This window comes from Mixophyes fleayi, chromosome 5, assembly GCF_038048845.1.
Source record: "Mixophyes fleayi isolate aMixFle1 chromosome 5, aMixFle1.hap1, whole genome shotgun sequence".
Lineage (NCBI taxonomy): Eukaryota > Metazoa > Chordata > Amphibia > Anura > Limnodynastidae > Mixophyes > Mixophyes fleayi.
This window is the reverse complement of record NC_134406.1, coordinates 206,200,135-206,221,169: the sequence shown is the minus strand read 5'-3', so window position 1 is coordinate 206,221,169 and position 21,035 is coordinate 206,200,135. Positions and strand designations below refer to the sequence as shown.

At 38.4% G+C, this 21,035-nt stretch overlaps 1 protein-coding gene across 1 annotated transcript in view; it reads right to left on the bottom strand.

Annotated features, from left to right (window-relative positions):
- Nucleotides 1–734: 734 nt before the first annotated feature.
- Nucleotides 735–21,035, bottom strand: part of LAMA1 (laminin subunit alpha 1) — a 146,656-nt gene continuing 126,355 nt past the window's right edge. Inside the window, 16 exon segments of the mRNA XM_075213325.1 lie at nucleotides 735–1,417; nucleotides 4,558–4,780; nucleotides 5,077–5,210; nucleotides 6,311–6,464; nucleotides 7,927–8,085; nucleotides 9,219–9,408; nucleotides 10,100–10,215; nucleotides 10,706–10,895; nucleotides 12,771–12,867; nucleotides 12,870–12,955; nucleotides 13,291–13,442; nucleotides 16,654–16,824; nucleotides 17,777–17,891; nucleotides 18,526–18,667; nucleotides 19,420–19,564; nucleotides 20,115–20,265. Coding sequence (XP_075069426.1) covers nucleotides 1,257–1,417; nucleotides 4,558–4,780; nucleotides 5,077–5,210; nucleotides 6,311–6,464; nucleotides 7,927–8,085; nucleotides 9,219–9,408; nucleotides 10,100–10,215; nucleotides 10,706–10,895; nucleotides 12,771–12,867; nucleotides 12,870–12,955; nucleotides 13,291–13,442; nucleotides 16,654–16,824; nucleotides 17,777–17,891; nucleotides 18,526–18,667; nucleotides 19,420–19,564; nucleotides 20,115–20,265 — 2,386 coding nt within the window. The 3' untranslated portion in view covers nucleotides 735–1,256.

The window sequence follows — 21,035 nt, the reverse complement described above, 5'->3', positions numbered from 1 at the left end:
CACGTGTCTTGATCCTGGTCACCTTTGTATAACACTTCACAGCAGATGTAACTACCTGTGGATGCCATTGCAAACATGCATTGGTCCATTCAGGACAAGCAAAATTGCATCTCTGTGACTCCTATAGTCCTTCTCTAGCCCTGGGCTGGTGGTGAAGGTAACTGTGGGGGAGGAACAGTGGTATCTCTAGACAAAGGGCCAGAGTTACCACACTGAGAGCACATTATCACAGCAGCTGTTAATGTAATGGAGCCTGTAACAGATTACTTTACATTTCGCAGATTAAAATAGGGTACGCTATGACACAGATGGGAACGCTTTAAGCGCATCTCACGAAATGTGCGCAATTTGCGTCCTATTCTGAGTTACACGTATCTTTAGATACATGCAGCTCGGAATATTAAGTAAATTACAGGATGCAATTAGAAAAAATGCATCCAAATTTACATAAGGCCGTTAGTGTTTTACCTGTGGGGTATTTTGTACTTGCCACCGAAAAGTCTCTGAGCATAATTGAGGTACCTTACACATATACACTTTTTACCAGTTTAACGTCTAAGTGACGTAAAAGCTCCTGAAAGGGTAATAAACCGCGACAATCACTTTTTCTAGTGGAGTTTTTAAACAACTTTCTCCGATATTCCACTTATAAGAATATAGATCTAACTCTTCTTCACTCAGATTATTGACTTTTATTTTAACCATTTCCAGTCCGGATAAAGATAAAACACAGGTACAGAAAAACAAATCTTGGCTGTTTAATTGAATAAAAAAATCAGACAGATTCGAGAAGTTGTAAAATGATTAACACTGAACAAAATAATTCAAAATACTGTCAAGTATTCAATTCAGCTTCATCCAGCAGTAAACAAATGAATAGACACAGTAAAATAATATTAAGTAATGCTATTAATATGCTACTGGAGGTATTTGTGGTGCACACATCTTTTAGTTACACAGTAAATGAAACATTGTTCCTGAGCTGGTAATGTGTTATAATGGAGATGTTGGAATGTCTTCATAACACACCTTTGGGGAAAAACTCATTAAACCTTGTGCGATAGTATCAAATAGTGCTATGCTATTTTATGTGGTTGTTTTATCACAGATCCTCAAATAAGCCTGTGTTTAAATAATCAATCTCATGGCCTGACATAGCATGCACTCAAAGTATCTCATGTGAGATAACATCACTTGTTTGATTAATATACCCTTTGTCTATATGCATGGCCTAGAGTCAACAGTATGTCTTTTGTCTATAATTCTGTTCCTGGACAAGAATAAGGGAAGACTCCGCGCATCTCAAATGCTTTACTGAAGTCACTGGCTTCGGTCTGTGCGCCCTTCACCAGTTTCATGTTCTTCATGCAGCCATGGAATGAAGTCTGGCTGGTCAGGCAGTTTTGCTTCACATCAGCTACAAAAGAAAAACAAATAAAGAACACATTGTAACACACAAAGGAAGTGATGTTTATTTTAGCTAGATTACAAGCATCTATGTTCTAGAGCAGGGGCAGGCTATGCTCAATCAAACTCTAAATCACATAATGCTCAGCTAGCCAACAACTGACAAGCTACATGGTTCATTTAAAGTAAAAATGTAATATAATTGTAAATTAAAAGTAGAAGCAAAACAAACTTTGACATTACAACCAGATTACATTGTAAACTGAGCCATCTATACCATCTATGTCATTGTCATTCTGTGCATAATATATTGGTGCTTTATAAACAAAGGGTAATAACATCTATAATATAAATGTCTAGTGGCGTGTGTTAGTCTGTCTGTGTGTGTGTGTGTGTGTGTGAAAAAAACAAAAAAACAAGCTGCAGCGCCACCTGCTGGGCAGAGTTATACACTGACCTATATATTTCTTGAAGGAGAAGTGACAGTTGGGAGTGGTTGGTGGTTGCCGGGGGTGACAGTGGGGAGTTTTTAACACCTTAAGTAGCTTGATTTGACTAGAATGCATGAGTATCATGCACGGGTTAACTGACCTACTAAATTCTTAGTGTGTGTGGAAAAAAACCCTCAAAAAGGGCTGAAATTTGGTATACTGACATTATTGACGAGTTGAGGGGGTCAAATTAATTTTCGTGAGGTAATTTTACCTCATGAACACACATGTGTACAGTGGCGGATCCAGGGGGGTGCGATCGGGGCAATCGCCCCCCCCCTAGCAGGGGTTTGCTGCCGACGGCTGCACAGTATGTGCAGGTCCGTTTGGCAGTGACAGTGTGCTGCCCGGCTGCTCTGATTGTGTTTTAAACACAGTCAGAGCAGCCGGGCAGCACACTGTCCCTGCCTGTCACTGCCGAGCGGACTTGCACATACTGTGCAGCCCCCGGCAGTCTCAGAAATCGGAAAGGGAGCGGGGCCTAAATCGCCCCGCCCTAACATCCCCCCGGGGAACAAACATTTTCTAGATCCGCCCCTGCATGTGTAGCGGCGTGTGTTAGTGTGTGTGTGTCTGTGGAAAAAACTATTTTCTCAGAAAGTGCTCATCCAAATGACCTGAAATTTGGTATACTGACATTATTTGACAAAAAAATGCATGAGTATCATGCACGGGTTAACTTGTATAATACATACATTAATGGACAAATCTCTGTTGATGTTTCTGTAAACAATCTCTGTATAAAAGGCATATTATGATATCAGAATGCTGCAATTATACAGTAAAAATGAATCTCTTATCTTTTCCTGATGTGAAGGATGACTTTAAGTCTTTCCCCCATACTCTGCTCATAAGTGTGTCAGCTCCTGAGTCCAAGGATGTGACTTACGCAAACACACAGAAAGTCGAGATTGCGACTCCCTGTAGGCTGCGTCTTCAGACCCAGATACTGCAGATACTACTGCACAGGTGATGGCAGCAGTAGCACGGGTGATAGTTCCAGTGCCGTTGCTTCTGTGTGTTACTGTCATTCTTTGTTAGTCAATGTCTTTGTGAATATGGAGCAGTCAATTTTGTCAGTTATTGACAAAAATGTGTATGTCCTCGTCAACTCAGAAACTTGCACTAGGCCTATGGAACATGCAAAGATATGACACCTAAAAGGCATATCTCAAATAAACGTCTACGTCAATATTAAATGCATCTTTTTCTTTTAGGGGGCATGGTTCCCTTGCTTCTTTATGCCCAACATAGCTGAACTTACTTATAAATAATACCTGTTACCCATATAGTTAATCGCAAAATGCAACTAACATATAATAACTATACATTTGCTGTATTCAAAAGATTACATAGAGGAACACCCGCAGCTTCACAGATAACAAGCTGCCAGCTGCTGCCTCTTCCTGCAGTGGCGAAACTACCATTGGTGCTGCAGGTGCCATGCACTGGGGCCCATGGAGATAATGGGCCCCGCTCCGTGGCAGATGCAGAGAGTTGGGGACCTCGGTTCCCTCCTCCATGACTCCCTGTATCGGGGCCCAGAGCTCGCTAGTTCCACCTCTGCCTACATGTCAGTGGCCTAATGGACATAAGCCCTGGAATAATCACAGATGGACATAGTCTTGCATTTATTAACTACTTTGGTCCTCTCCTTCACCACCAGAGCAGCTACTACAGTAGATTAACCTTTCTATGTCTATATGGTGTTGAACTGGTATATTCAAATTCAGATACCAGTGTAGTGAGCTACATTTCATAAAGCTGACTCTGCACTACAAGTATTGGCTACTTAGCAAAGGGTGAGGTCAGGCGGAAAACACTGACTTGAACGTGTCATTAGTGATTCATCCTTCCTACTGTGTGGTTTCAGCAAATTCCAGATCTGATCTGATCCAGAAAAGCTGTGCTCATGTTATTTTAACACACTGAGGTCATTTAACTAATTTGAACATCAGACATGGTACTATCTATGAGCACAAAATTATTTAATTTTTCTAAATCTCAATTAGATCTGTTAGTTGATATCATCCTAGGAAAAGTTAAATTAAATGTATAAATTTCCACCCAATGCAACAGTCAGCCACTTGCACCAAATAATGTTGAGAGGCAGAAAATGCCATTTTTTTTGCAGATGTAGTTGGAGGAGAACAAATAAATAAACAAAGAATGTAAAAGGTACAACTAATCAGAAAAGTGATAAGCATCTTCTTTTATTAATCCCACATCTGCGGCAGAGTCCTGATGCTATCCTGTGAACATTTTAGAATCTTTAGAACTTTGTACTGCTTGCATTCATCACTGCAAATTTCAAGATTCTAGAACACTATTGCCAACCCATTACTTATAACATGTCTACACAATAAACATTAAAGCTGTCAAAACTCATATATGCTCCATTGTTGTCTCTGGTACTGCTACACAAGTGGCAGAAAAAAAGTGTGACCAAGAACAATCCAAAACAAAAACAATGGTTGTACTGGGTGATATTCTCTGACATTTATGGGGTCATCATTTGACATCATTGGGGACATCAGTGAGATGTGGCTGTTCAGTACAGGGCCAAACGTATGTGGCCAAATGTTCTCACATATCAGGCAGTTAGGCAGTTGTGTCACTGTCTGTGGACACCATTAAATAACTAGCAAAGAGCTATTACCTGGGTAGCCTCCAACAAAAACTGGATTATTTGTATCTGCAGAGGTTGATTGGATGTGAGGACTGTCAGTCTGAACTGTGCTCTCATCAACTGTAAGGACGATCTTGTGTTTAATCTTATTGGCGTGAATCTGGTGCCATTTCCCATCACACAGTGAGCTAGTGTCCTCTGGCTTGTAAATTGCCGTTATTCTGCCAGCACCATTGTTTACATGGAACAAAACCTGTCAGACATGAAAAACAATTATGTTTGCTATAAAAATGTACTTATCAAAATTGCATTTGTATGTTTAATAATTATTTTCTTTTCTATTGAATGCATTAATTCATATATGTATTTATATTATACATATAATACGTATTTATTGCTAAAACATTCTGCACGTTATTTAAATAAAACATAAAAAAATAACAATCAAAATAAACACTAATTAAATAGAAAACACTCGTAGAACTCCCATCATTTCATTTTAATCGTAGTACAGCCTTTAAAATTGCAGTATAGAAAAGAAAAACTTACCCTGCCATTTACTATCTCCAGGCCAATTGCATCGACTTTAGCACTACTTATTCCCAGGAGAACACCACTCATGGCAGTAGTGCGGAATTCTAGTGATATGTTCAGATCTGATCGCACTTTGTAACCCTCCTTAACTAGAAAAAGTTTAAATGGAACACAATCATTGCATCGTCTACAATACAAATACAATAATACTTATTTCCTTAAAAAAGGTGTCCACGTGTGGACATATCCTTCCTCTAATGTAACACCTCTCTGCATCTTAGTATAGTCCTGTGGACTACCATACAGATAAGGGAAGGCCACTATACCATACTTGCCAACCTTTAAAAAGTGAATTCCAGGAGATCCCAGACAAGGGGGCGTGGTTGGAGGGCAGGAGGAGGCGGAACGCGGTGAATTGTATCATTTGGCCCCGCCCCGCGTCAAAATGACAAATGAGTAAGTTCCAGTATGCGGGATACTTGCCTGCTCTCCCGGGAGTCCGGGAGACCTACCCGAATTTTGGGAGTCACCCGGACATTCCGGGAGAGTTGGCAAGTATGCACTATACTAGAAGAGTCACATGAGCTAAAGTGGATGTCTCCACCAGTGCTTGTCAAAATACTGCAAATGTAGAAAACTTGAACCGAATCAGTGTATAAGTTAATAACCTATGTATTACTGCATGTAGAAATACATGCCAAATATTTAACATATAACAAAGTACAAAGTGCTCTACTACTTTAGGATTGCATGAAGTGCAAGTGATACCTTGATGCTTCTTTCACTTATCGGTTACAAATTCGACTTCCAATGCTTCATTTATTCTGATTCTGATTGATTTGATGTCTTATGAATGACCACCCTTTATCCCCAGACCCCACTTCAGGAAAACTCATCTCTGCCAGATCAATAATGGATTCTTGTAATCACATTGAGAAGTGGGACCTGTTCAAACGGGTGAAAGGACAGAGTCTCTTCACCCTCTCTGTCTCCCGATTGTCAATGTGGAGAGAAGACGAATCGTAGCACTGGTGTGGTGAGCTCCCTCCCAGTTCTCCCAGTTAGGGATATGTATCTATCCAGTGCTCTCCTAGGCAGATTTACACTACATTTCATGTAGACATAGTCATTTCAAAAGCAGAAAACAATATCAGATAAGGCCACTTTGATAACAGCAATGAGAAAACAAGAGGAAGAAAATAATTTTAATGCAAAAGCAGACTATGCTGTAGGTATAAGTGACACTTACCTAAAGCAGCAAATCCAGACCCATCAAAATAGGTTCCCTGTTGTGCGGACGTATAACATTTATTCACAGCATGTATGGAAATGGCTCCCTCCTTATCCACTTGCTTATTGTTTATAGTAACATTGCTGATGCATGCTGGAATACTGTGTGTCAACTAAACACAAAAAAAACAGATCCAATCATGTACTCAGCTGCCCAGCTGATATCAGAGAGTACAGCCAAGAGAGGGCTTTACAACAATGCTAATGGTTTCAGTTTAGATATGAATACAAATGGTGACAAAGTTGGGTGCAGGTTAAAAGGAATGGAATTCCAGAGGTAAGGATCAGTTTTAGAATAAGTTTTAAGGTATGATAAGAAGTGGGAGTGGATGTGCTCAAATAAAGCCATATTGAGATGATAAAGCATATAAAGGCTTATATGAAGGAAGATGCATTGGCTGGAATATGGATTGAGAAAAGGTGACTTGTAGCATGACAACTACAAAGAAAAACCAAATACTGTTCAGACATGGGGCCCGATTCATTAAGGATCTTAACTTAAGAAACTTCTTATTTAGGTCTCCTGGACAAAACCATGTTACAATGCAAGGGGTGCAAATTAGTATTCTGTTTTGCACATAAGTTAAATACTGACTGTTTTTTCATGTAGCACACAAATACTCGATAGCTTATTTGTACACTGCAATTTAAAGTTGATATTTGTGTGCTATATTAAAAAACAGTCAGTATTTAACTTATGTGCAAAACAGAATACTAATTTGCACCCCTTGCATTGTAACATGGTTTTGTCCAGGAGACTTAAATAAGAAGTTTCTTAAGTTAAGATCCTTAATGAATCAGGCCCATGGAGAGGATTATGAGCAGCAAGGGCAAAACTGATGCCAGATCCCGCTAGGAGGTCTGATAATATCTTTACAAGCAGCACCATATTACAGCAAATGTATGCCAGCAATTCACACTTCTTACATGCACATATACATTTCTTCTGAAGTCTCCTTCATACTATTATTGGTATAAGGCAAAGATATGTTTGAATTATGCATTGGATATGTACTTTTTATTATGTCACCTACTCGCTTGAGCTCCTATATATCTGTGTGTAAGGCACTACATATAATTAATTGTTCTCTCAGCCATCACTTATACTTTCACTACAGTCAATTTAAAAATATCAAAAAAGGAGGATTCTATGATCCAAACAACAAAATTTAAGAGAATGATTAGTTATAACCAACAAACGTTATCATGTGTTACAATTAACTTTATGTACTTTTCTGCATAACGATTTTTTTGTGTGTATTCATTAATTGCTTCATTTCTGTGTTTCTATTGCTGAAAAGAACTGTCAATTTTAGCATTATTTTAGTGGATCATACGGTTTGCTTTTGGTATGTATTTAATAGGTGGGTCCCTTTAATACTTTAAATTGATATTAAATGTGTTGAAATATTCAAAAGTGCATATCATATATATATATATATATATATCTATCTGCATGAAAGGATAATGCTGTAGTAATGTGGACATGAAGAGCATGGGGTTACCAAAATAAAACCATTACATTAAATACTAACAGAGCAATGACTCATTCATAAGAACAAATGTGTCACTTACATTTCCTATGCTCTTAGCTGTATAGGTTGGTGGCAGACCGCCCAGGTACAGCTTTCCCTCCACATCCAGAGTGTTACTCTCACCAGGAGCACTGACCGAGGCAGATTCCTCACCATCTACAGTGATGGTGCTTTTTCTTTTGATGTATTCAGTTGTAATCTGGGCATGAGAGAGTGAACATGACAATGGGGAATTACATTATAATGGAGTAATTTAGTAAATTATTTACAATGGACATTCCTGAAATTACTATATTTCAAATGAATAGAAACATTGTGAACATACATCCAATGCTTGCAGCACCATCACAAATGCAGGCAGTAGGAGGTACAGAGATGATATCCTGTAACACTCTATTGCCAGGATGTTTTACTTGTCCTAGGCCTATTAGTATAAGGGGGCTGCCATAAACATCCTTGCAATGGAGTCTGGTTAGTAGAGAACCTAAACGTTTCTTTGGTTGACCAATGTAACCCTATTTCCTGGGTCAACTTAAAAAAAAAGTAAGCTCAACCTTATCCTAATAGTCTTTTTCATAACCGTTACATAGCCCTAATATTAGCCAAAGCACTGAATTTGAACCCACACCAAGCATCGATCAAAGTACTATCTTAAACTGTTACATTAATTCATATCCTAACAGAACTATATATTTTGCCAGCCCAATTTACAAAAAATAAAAAAAACAGAAACCTCACACATCAAATATTACACTGTGGATATGCAGATGCATTGTACTAGGCATACTGTAGCATACACTAAGATAGGTAGCAAGTTACCCCTCATATTTTGCAAGAGGTTTTGTTCCCTCTTATGTGGTTTTTTCCACGGGCCCACTGATTTGCATTAAAGTTTGCATGCAGTATATTTTTTGGCTTTATTTCACTCAATGAATTGTTATTTCCATTTAAAGTTAAGCTATTAACCCATAGGATTTTTGCCTTTCAAACTATACACAATGTTCATCCTTTCAATCCCTTTTTTTAACATTGCATTAATTCTTGATACTTGTATTTTCTTTTATTTCCTTTTAAATTCAGCAGTTACACTTGTGAGAGTGATAATAGGTTGATATGCAAATATTGAAATGAGGTAATGAGATAAACTGAATAGAAGTATCACCACTTAATGTAATATAAATTGATAATTATCTTTAATGGTAAATCTTAGCAGAAATCCCAGCTGTAGAACTGAAATGATCTCAATCTAAATACTGCAGAAAATGAGCATGAATTAGCCAGTCCCACAGCATGGTAGTTCACAAATAGAATATGTCAGTATCTGTTACATACCGTGTGCCATTTCCCATCATTGATAATAGCTGAATGCACAGTCTCAGTGCGTCCTTTTCCCATATCAAATAAGAAATACAATTTCCCTTCATGAACCTGAAGTGCAGCATAGTCAACCTGGTTTTGGTGAGCCATATAGTAGATGAGACCACTGGTGGCATATGTCCTGAGAGTCAACTGGACAGACAGCCTAGAAAAAACAACACATACATTTTGCACATAAACTGATTTGTTACAAGTCTCTCCCTGCCCTTCATGGAATATAACATCTGCTTAGAGCAAAACACTCACTGACGTAGCTTTACGGCTATGATGAGCAGATAGATTAACATGTAGACTATAGATTTATTAAAGTGCAATGTTCCTACGAAATCTCACAAGTAATACAGTTGTTAGAAAAGAAATGGTTTTAGTAAATGCAAGAACTGTCTAGGTTATAGGTGTCTATAATAAATGGACATTATCATTCAACTATTCCAGGTGATTGGGACATGGTGCAGCTAATAAAGCAGTGACCTCCTGCCTGGTAGAGTGTGGGTGAGGGCTTGCAGCTGTCACTGAAGCAAAAGTTGGCTCAGCCTGGTATTAAAGCGGCTTCTAAATGCCAGGAGGTGAACTATCACTGCGATATAGGCCGCTGACAGCCTGCCTCTCAGCATTGGTGGTCAGCACTGTAAGCTCCTGCCAGAAAGTTGGGCCTGAGACAAGGTTCTCACCTCATTGCAGGCACAGCATTGAAGTACTCACAAACGCTATAAAAACTATTCTTCAATTGCAATAACCCTCTGTGCTCTCTAGCATAGTCCCTGTCTAATCTCCCAATGTAAAGTGTCTCACGTATTGTAAATATGTAACTGTATACTTTTAATAAATATACTTACTTTCTTCTGACTGTTGATTGGTCAAATGGCAAAATAATATGGCTTCCTCTGGTAAGGCCAAACTGGTGAGCATTGGGTACGTGACCTGGCAATATGTCCTGGGCACACTGTAATGGCTTAAACAACAAATAAGATAATTTAGTAGGATTATGAACAACAGGACAATGTTTTCCATTTATTTTTTGCATACTATAAAAGAAGATTTTTACTTACCGTAAATTCGATTTCTCTTACTCCATTGGGGGAGACTGCGAGACATTGGGTATAGTGGGACTAGGAGTTTAGGCACTTATAAACTTCTTTGTCCCTACACTCCTCCCCTACTATGCCCCTCCTATCCAGCTCAGACCTCAGTTTTGTATAACCAAGCCAGGAAGAAAGGAGAAGCAATACAGAAAATAGCACCAAAAACAGTACTACTTTTCAGAGCAAGGAAGGGTGCGCAGTGTCCCCCAATGGAGTAAGAGAAATCGATTTTACGATGAGCAACTGTGGATGGACTTGTTATTTCCAGAATAAATACATCTGTTCTGATAATTACATAAAGGCGAGGCAATACATTTCATCCTGTACTTTGGGGTGCACACAACTATTTCAATTGCTTACTTTTGTGACATGTGATCTCTGTATCGGTGTGGTCATAGCTGTGTTCTTCAAAGTGATAGGTCCAGCGGGTATGGCTGATGGCTGTACTTCTTGTTCCACAATATTGGCACTGGGCTTAGGTTTCTCTGACAGCATGCAGCTATCCATTTGAACGTTCTCATACTTTATTACAGTGGTGAAATTAATCTGCCTAGTTATTGTTGAACAGAAAAAGTCATTACTCGTATATACTTACACATATGCCTGTCATGAAAACTGGTTAAACATATAGCTTTCGTGACAACTAAAAGGCATTTTAAGGTTGATTGAAAGGTCATTTCAACATTGGGAGATGTATTATTTCAAAATATTAGTGGTACCTACTTGTGGCCTGCATAGGTTATTGTAGTATCAGCAAATTATACATGTCGATACTGACAGGATCCAAGCTGATTTAATGTAGCGGAGTGGTATTATAACAATGAAGAAATAAAAACTCTAGACATTTTCTAGTTAAACTAACAGCATTTCAGTTTAAACAACATATTAAAAGCTATCTTAGCAAGATGGTGGTCAAGTGACAATGCCATAGTCAGTAAGTCAGCAAGTGTTTCTCAGCTGAACAGGTGTATAAAGAGTGGCAGTTCTACTCTAGTACTATAGGTAAAGTTAGCAGCTATATTGTGCAGTAGCGGACAGGCAAACAAGGATGGTAATAGGCTGATTGCCAGTGTATGTTGCATGTCATCATTGGTTTTTGTAGATGCTGAATACTATTACACAGTATTAGACACAATAACAATATTAGAATTTTAAAATATATTTTAGTATAGGATGATAGAACAAACATATTCTGTGTAATAAATTAAAATAATATTTAGAACATTTTAGTTTTAAAGCAGTATGATAACTCTGATACATAATTACTTCCCGATAGCTCTATTCAGGCCTGAAGCAGTTTCCCTTAACCTGGGTACACATTACAGGTTTTTCAACCAAATCTCGTGTCAATCCCACGATAAACAACTGTTAGGTCAGATATTGCATTAGTGTGTACGCTCCCATGATCATGTTTAATCATACCTAAACACATTGCATCGTTGATTTGATTTTATAAACTGACTAAAATCACTATGAACGATGGAACGATGTTGGGCAGATTCTGAAGTGTGTCTGTACTCATGACCAGCAGTGTAGGCAGATCTCCATAGAGTCACAATCTTTTCAGCAAATGGTTATGAGAGATGAGGAGCACAGATCTGAAGGTAAATCGTGTAGGTTGTGTTCACATAAATCTGCATTCTTATCGGGACACATTGGTTAAATTGTTACAGATATGTGTACCCAGGTTTACACTTATAACCATAACATTTTGGGGCAGTGTAAGGTGCAATGAAGGACATATATAGTCACTTTAATCATGAGAAGATCTACCAACAAGGTGACTTTGTAGGCAAACAATTGCATTTTTTTTATCAATTCTCTTAATTTTACCACCCCACAAATGTTGTTTGCTTGAGCCAGTTGGCTCAATTTGCAACACTGATTTTATCATTTGTTTAGAAGTTGACAAGCTTTCTAGTTTATTATATCTCACAGACATAACATTCTATAAAAAAACAAAAAACAAAAAACAAAGAGCAATGGAATTGTTCAGGTGACAGAAATGTGGGGTATAATTTACATTTGTGCTGCATTATTCATTATATGGAATAAGATTTCCTAATAAACACTAAAGTGATGACATTAGAACTCACCTTTTATAAAGATATTATTTATAGGAGTTTACACAAATATTAGCATCATTAGTGTATTGATGAAAATAATAATACATTTTCATGGGTTACAATCTATGGGGAAGATTCAGTTAGCTGTGATGTGCGACTGCGCACCTTGCTGGCTAATACACTACAGAAATCTAATTTTCCCTCGCTTCACTATGGGTCGTAAAGGAAAATGAAGATTTCTGTAAAAACTCTGAAGCGATATGTCTCGGCAGAATGTTCCGGAGAGACATCGTGTCCACTCTCGCCAAACTGAATCTGCCCCTATAGTGCAGCTAACCACTGAGCAGTAATAAACTTACTTCATATTTAAAATCAAATTCTGAATGCATCCATAGAATGATTGGCTTGTTCTCAGCATGGTGGCGCCCATTTTGCCGGGGACTCCACCAATGAAAAACTTGAAGCATTTATGGGGGTCAGTTCAACAGATGGATTTAGCTTCAGTTCTGTTGGCTTCCCTTCATCAACTTGCACACTTATAAGCCTACGAAGGACAATTGACAAGTAATTAGTTCTCTTTTCCAACTGATGTGACACATTCACATCAGTGCAGTAATACTACATTATTCTACTTAGTACAGCAGAGGATATAATTAATTCTAAACATATTCAATAGATGCAACAGATGTTTATAAAGGGTATGTTGAGCAAGCAGATGAGCACTTTATAAATACATCTAATTATATTTCTAATACAACAAGACCGTAGTAAAACAGGATTTGTTCTTGCTATCCGTTGTAAATAACTTTTATTACCAAATCTATCACTGGTGCTAAAAAATGATAACTTGTTGATATGCTTAGGAATAAAACCATGTACCTCTTGTTACGAAGAAGAATAACAGAATGTTCTTGTCCATCACTAAATATTCCAGCAGGCGATTTGACAATCACTTTTTTCGTGCTAATTCCAGTCATCGGATTGATATGTAATTCAATGTGTCCATTTACCAGCATTATAGCAAAGAATGGCTTAGAAAATAAAAATAAGAAACATAATGTTAACATGACAAGGTCCTAATACTTTGAGATTTTGCTTGCACAGACTGTAATTTAGTCCTTCAATAACTGATGGATTGTTTATTGAGCACATGCAGGTGGAGAGACAGACAGACTTGGCAATTGCAATGGTTATTTATAACACGTTCTAAGCTATACCAAAGGTTAACAAATTCCAGTGTCCACTTAACAACCTGGGGCCTGATTCATTAAGGATCTTAACTTAGGAAACTTCTTATTTAAGTCTCCTGGACAAAACCATGTTACAATGCAAGGGGTGCAAATTAGTATTCTGATTTGCACATAAGTTAAATACTGACTGTTTTTTCATGTAGCACACAAATACTTGATTGCTTATTTATACACTGAAATTTAAAGTTGATATTTGTGTGCTACATGAAAAAACAGTCAGTATTAACTTATGTGCAAAACTGAATACTAATTTTCAACCCCTTGCACTGTAACATGGTTTTGTCCAGGAGACTTAAATAAGAGGTTTCCTAAATTAAGATCCTTAGTGAATCAGGCCCCTGAATACTTGTACCATCAAAATTCCACAGAATTCTAAATCTCATGTGGATATTCTGTAAAAAGTAGATTTTTAGTCACTATAAAATCAATTTCTCTGACTTCATTGGGGGACACTGCGAGACATTGGGATATAGTAGTGGGACTAGGGGCTAGATTTACTAAGCTGCGGGTTTGAAAAAGTGGGGATGATACCTATAGCAACCAATCAGATTCTAGCTTTCATTTATTTAGTACTTTCTACAAAATGATAGCTAGAATCTGATTGGTTGCTATAGGCAACATCCCCACTTTTTCAAACCCGCAGCTTAGTAAATCTAGCCCTAGGAGTTTAGGCACCTAATAACTTGTTTGATCTTCACACTCCTCCCCCTACTATGCCCCTCCTCTCCTGTAGATACCTCAGTTTTTCTAAGTGCCTAGGAGATAGGTCACCTCGGTATAGGCTCCTGCCTATACTTATATTAGTTTTAGATTTTCCAATTCTAAATCTCATGTGGATATTCTGTAAAATGTATGTTTTATGGTCAAACTCATTACACAAATAAGCCATTGAGTTGATTAATGAGTACTTCAGAAACTCAAATGAGGCGAGAAAACAGGCATCTTGTAATTCTAAACCCTACTAAGCTGGATATTAGAGATTTAGATGAAGTAAACACATATGAAAATTACCATTGCAGGATTTTAACACTCGCAGTAGCACAATACACATGGCATACCTATCCTGAATAAAGAATAGTCTCATGGCTTTGTGACCTTATTATACAGAATGATTGTGCTTCAAGCGCTGCCTCTGGTTATTGAAGTCTGAAAATCTAATTTAAAAAAATGCCTGAGGCTTTGTCAGACAGCAGTAATTCTCTGACAACAGTGCTTTCAATGTGAAATCACACACGTACGAAGAGACTGGTTTATATGCAAAACAACCAGAGATGTATTTTTTTTTCTGGACAAGAATTCAACATGACCTATTCCCTTTACACAGTCTGCGTGCATATTTACACGTGGAATGCACTTGTGTTCTGTCTGTATAGTTACCAGTGTATCTTCTCTGACACAAAGGCACGGTCACACATCTAACTAGCCACCTTCAACGTGCTCAGCTAAGAAAGGGCAAGTCCATAGAAGCCAGGAGGCCATGTAATATAAACTCTACACACTTATTGTTAAAATTGTTTTGCATGGAACTTAGCTCACTTTATCTAACTTATAATAACAGTAGTGACCAGTGATGGCACCTATAAAGTAAATCTAGCCCTCTGTGAATACAGTGTCTACTGATGATATATCAGATGATTGATATATATATTATAGACTATAACTGCCTGCAGGGCCGCCATCAGGGGGGTACGGCCAGTACTGTTGTGAGGGGCCTGGACAGACTAGGGACCCGGACAGACCTCTCCGTCTGTCCGGGCCCCGCAGTCACCGACCGTGCCTCCCCCCTTTTTTTTCTTACCTTCTCCGCGATGCTGCAGCTCTGCCTCCCAGACTCTGATAGACTCTGGGAGTGCGGCGCGCGGTAATGATACTCTCATCACCGCGCGCCACACTCCCAGTGTATCAGTGACCAGGAGGTAGAGCTGCAGCAACGTGGAGGAGAAGGTAAGTAAATAAGCTATTATTTGTTTTGAGGGGGGAAAGAGGGAGAGCCCGGGGGACCTGGGGGACCATAACTGTGGAGGGAGGGGGGAGAGGGAGAGCCTGGGGGACCTGATCTGTGGAGAGAGAGGGGGGAAGAGGGGGATCTTAACTGTGGAAGGGGGGGATAGGTGGATCTTAATTGTGGAGGGGGGAGGGAGAGGGGACCTTAATTGTGGAAGGGGGGGGAGAGGGGGACCTTAATTGTGGAAGGGGGGTTGAGGGGGGCTTTAATTGTAGAGGGGGAAGGGAGAGGGGAACCTTAACTGTGGAAGGAGGGGAGAGGGGGACCTTAATTGTGGAGGGGGGAGAGGGAGAAGGGGACCTTAACTGTGATTGGGGAGAGAGGGGGACCTTAACTGTGATTGGGGGGGAGAGGGGGACCTTAACTGTGATTAGAGGGGGGAGAGGTGGACCTTAACTGTGATTGGGGGAGGGGGACATTAACTGTGGAAGGGGGGTGGAGGGGGACATTAACCGTAGGGGAGGAGAGAGGGGGACATTAACTGGTGGGGGGGGGGAGGGGGACATTAACTGTGGGGTGGAGAGGGGAGAGTGTGACATTTACTGTGATTGCGGGGAGGGGAGAGGGGGACATTTTCTTTGGGGGGAGGGAAACATTTACTGTGATGAGGGAGTGGGGGGGAATGTACTGTGATGAGGGATAGGGGGCGCATGTATGGCAAAGATGGAGGGGTGCACATGTATGGGGAGGGGGGCACATGTATGGGGAGGGGGGGCCCCGCCAGATTAATTAGTACTGGACCAAGGGGGGGGGGGGCGCTGGATTAATTAGTACTGGGCCCCACAGTTTCTGATGGCAGCCCTGACTGTCTGTATATATATATACACAAGGAAATGCTCATGCAAAATATATATAAACATGGCTACAATGTACAAAGTATCGACATATTGAAAGTTACACTGAATTTTACTCTCCTGAAACAATAGGGTCAATACTACTTACACATACTGTAAACACTAGTTTAGCATTAAAAAATGGACTACTCACCAGTTGGGCTTGTCTGCGATTGCGGTTCTTCACTGCCTTACCAAAACCAGCCAAGATAATTCCTGTCTCATTAAGTGTGGAAAAGGACACCATGAGCTCAGATTCGGGTGACAAGGACACAGGCAACATTTCTACGTAGCCATCATTTAGAACAGTTATGCTATGAGCAGGCTAGAAGGGAGGAAGAAGACAGATCACTGTCACTGATTTACAAAATAGATATGTTTGACTTTCAAAGTGTACCTTTCAACTAGACAGTGTAGGCAGCCAGTTTGTGAGTTTAGCCAATATTCAGCCTATCAATTCAAGAAGACCTAGTGACATCATTGAGGCATGAAGTAGTTTGTGCATTCCCGTGATATTGTTTCAGTGAACAAAATGGCTGCATTATGTCTACCGACACACATAGCAGCAGCCATTTTGTGAGTTAGACTAACATTTAGCCAATTCACTAAAAACTAGTGATGTCACTGATGCATGAATCACACTGTGCTGTCTTGTGTATATTGATTCAGTGCACAAAATATCTATATTAGCCTCAGTGGTCACTAGTTCCTTGTAAACTGATAAGTGCACAAAATGGCTGCATCCTCTGGGTGTAGGTGACAAGTACAATTTAATTATGGTTTATTCAAATGGCATTTCTTCTGTCTATGCTACGTTAAACAAATTAACATATAGTGCTGGTCGTAGAGAGTATTATTTCTCAGCATATTTGAAAGTATGTAATATTGCTTGCTTTTGGCAATTAAAAATAAATATGATTTACAGGCAACATTGTGTTCAGATTCTTGTGAAAAACAGTAAAAGATTAGATTAAAATGACATAGAAGCAACTTTTGAATCTAAGGGGGCAATTCAATTCAGTGATAGTTGCCCTACATGTCATTTATCTGAGTCTAATACCAGGAGTGCGATTCAACTATGAGACCATCATGAAAATAGGGTTTGGTTTTGCTCATTAGAAAATAAGAAGCAAATTACAGAAACCAAGAATACCTAGCACTGAGTTTTCATTTTTGTATTTTTTTTTCCTACTCTGTCTTATTAAAAGTGTGAAGACTCAATGCCTTTATCCTTTTCATTAAAATTAATATTATATGTAACACAAAGTGTTTCTTACCTCTAATTTGCAACCTTTTCTCACATCATAACCGTATTTTTGCAAGTCAAAGTTTGAGCGTGAAATCTCCAAGTTTTTTATGCAGCCAACGTAGGATCTACTGCTTAGTTGTCGCCTAAACAAAATCAAATAATTTGGATATAGTTAATGTTAATTAAAGAATATGACATGCTTTACAAACGAGGTATCTTGTTCTGACGACACTAATATTAACTAGTGTTATCATATTATATAGTCTTTTTAGCCATACATATTTTTAATTATCAAACATTTTGAAACATTGACCACCAATTAGAGTAATTTAAAATTTTCAATAAAGTTAATGTCACTTAATTTCAGGTCATTTATTTACTTTTTATTCATACAAAATTTGCTATATATTTGTGTCCTATTGTGGGTTTACGGGAAAAAACATTTTTTAATTATTTGATAAAATTGTCATTTTTAAAAAGTTGGCCAGGAGGGCAATACAGGGGGACAGTGCAGATGCCTGAACATGACTGACAGACTTGCAGTCTCCTAGCTAACAAAAATCCTCTGTATAGATTGGTAAATTCATGCAAAGGAGTATGAACCATGATTTCACCACAAACATAACTGAATTGCTGGACTTTGATATTTAGTATAAATTTTGACAGCATTTATTAACAAAGCTGTAAAGTCAGGTACACATTTTATACATTTATTTTTGGGTTTTCTTGCTCCTTTAGCTCTGCAGATTATTAGAAGAATAGTTAATAATAACATACCTGATAACCCGGGAAGGAGGAAGCCCACCGATATATATGGGATCCTTATCTGACCTGTTCAGGTCTGAAGCAGTTCCTGGGGCTTCTCCCTGTTTGGTCTCCTTGTGGGTGGAGTTGTAGGAATCCATAACAATTAAAGTACCTTTGCAGCAATGACAAGTATGTTAAATTATTATTTAAAATATATGATACGTTTCACTGTTACAATCCTGCACCCGAGGACATAATGTATGACAAATGCATATTGTTGACTTGTGTAAATTTTTTTCTATTGCACAACATCATAAAACAAATGTAGAACTAATATTCCCCCAAATACATCAATCACTCCTACAAAATCTAACACCGCTAAGTGATCCTAGGCATTATAAATATTTTATGAACACGTGTTGTCAACTGAAAAGCTTAATTGACGTTACATTATGAAGTAGCAACATTTCACAAGATAAATATATTAGTAGCAGTTAGAGCTCCAGAGTAGATGTAAGGGTTTCACAATCATTTACAGCACAGTCTACAAATCTATTTAGAGTAATATTCTATTATATCAGGCTTGGCCAACCTTTGGCTCTCCAGGTGTTGTGAAACTACATGTCCCAGCATTCACTGCCAGCGATCAGCTGGTTATCCACTAAACAAAGCATGCTGGGGCTTGTAGTTTCACAATACCTGGAGAGTCACAGGTTGATCAGGCCGGTACTATACTATAGTAGATATATTTTACTGGCTACAAATATTCTGTAAATTGCATGATGTTTGGCAATTATGATGCATTGTACAAATTTATGTATAAGAATACAATATTTGATATATGATTATTAATTTTATCCAACAATTAAGTCACTTCATATAAAATCTGTCTCTTTCATGTTTAAAAGAATCAAATAATATTACCCAGCTTTTTGTTTCGGTTGAAGACAACTTTATACCACTCTCCATTATTGTAACGACCATCTGATGTCAGGATTAGAGGGCCCGAGCCTAGTTCCACTGAAAGCCTCAACTTCCCATCCACTATTTCCAGAGACAGAAAATCTCTCTGACAAAGGAAAAATGGATTACTCATATTACAGTCCTTATTATAATTCTACCAATATGTATCATGAGAAATCTTAGCTTACGGTTTCTAAATGAATCTAAGAATTGAATGCAATGCCAAATATTGTGTCACCTAGAACAGAACTCTGGCTGTAATAATACAGTTTTGGCAGGAGCATTTTCAAACAACTATCAATACAATGCTCTCCTTACCCTGCTGTCAGCGAGACTGGATCTATTGTTCAGTACAGAATCCAAAAAGGTGGGCTCCCATTAAAGAGTTACACCAGGGCTACCAAATTAGACAAGGATTTCCAAAAGTGCACATCAGTTTAACAAATGAAAAGTTCTGCTAAAATAAACTAATAACATCTGAAACACATAAAATCATATATCTCCCGGGTACTGGAGCAATATTTTAGATGAAGTTTTTTTTTCTAAAACTCCACATGTATTTTATTTAGGAGTTATACCTAAAGACCTATCTGATACATTATATGATTCTTCAGGTGCATGTAATAAGAATGTGAAATGACTTGCACTGATCTTACCGTTCCATTGGAGGCCAGATAGAGCAGTAGACCATTAGGTGAGAATGTGCGGAAATGGATGACCATCTGTGTGGTGGTAGAACGTAGAGACCTTTCCACTGTGGAATACGCAGTGCCATCAAAATAGAAAGCAGGATCTTCATCCTGAGGACTAGAAAGAAAGCAATATGCTATTATACACTCTTTAAGCTTGAATTCAAACACAGAAGGCTATTTACAGACTGCAACAGCAACAGCCTCTACTCTTATATGACCATAATGCATAAGGTACTAAAACAGCCTCTAACTTTAGCAGTATCATTACTTTATCAGTAGTAGTAGTAACTTTTGTAACTTTTATAGCTATTGTGTTGTCATTTAGTAAGATGCTCATTTCCTGATTTTCTGTTCGCACTGTTACTTTGTGTATTTTCCCTGTTTCTCTTTACATGAAATAAACGTTCTAGAGACTTTAAAAACTGAACACATTTTATTTAATGCACTGTCCACATAGATTGTGATCCAGTCACTTGATATGACAAACAAGGAACGGAGGTGTATGCAATCTGATCACATGTGGATCCATCAAACAGAACAGATCCAGTGTGTGAGCTGATGATAAAGATCGTTAATGGCATAATTTTGTCTGTTACACTCAGGTCAATGATGTCAGTGGTGACAGGATATTACGCCTGGGGCGATCAGAAGCAGATTTGCTGGAGATGATCTGTTGATTGGATTAAGCCGTCATATACAGAAGTTTCATGATCAATTGAGCAATTGAAATGATGGCTTAATACTGCTGTACAATCAACACAACCAAGTAAAAGTTTGTAAGCACTCTCTTGTAGCAAATTATTAAAATATTTTTATATGCTTTTTCATTTAAATAACCAGTACGGTGTTTAACATTGCTCATAAAAAAGTAAAACATACTTTAAT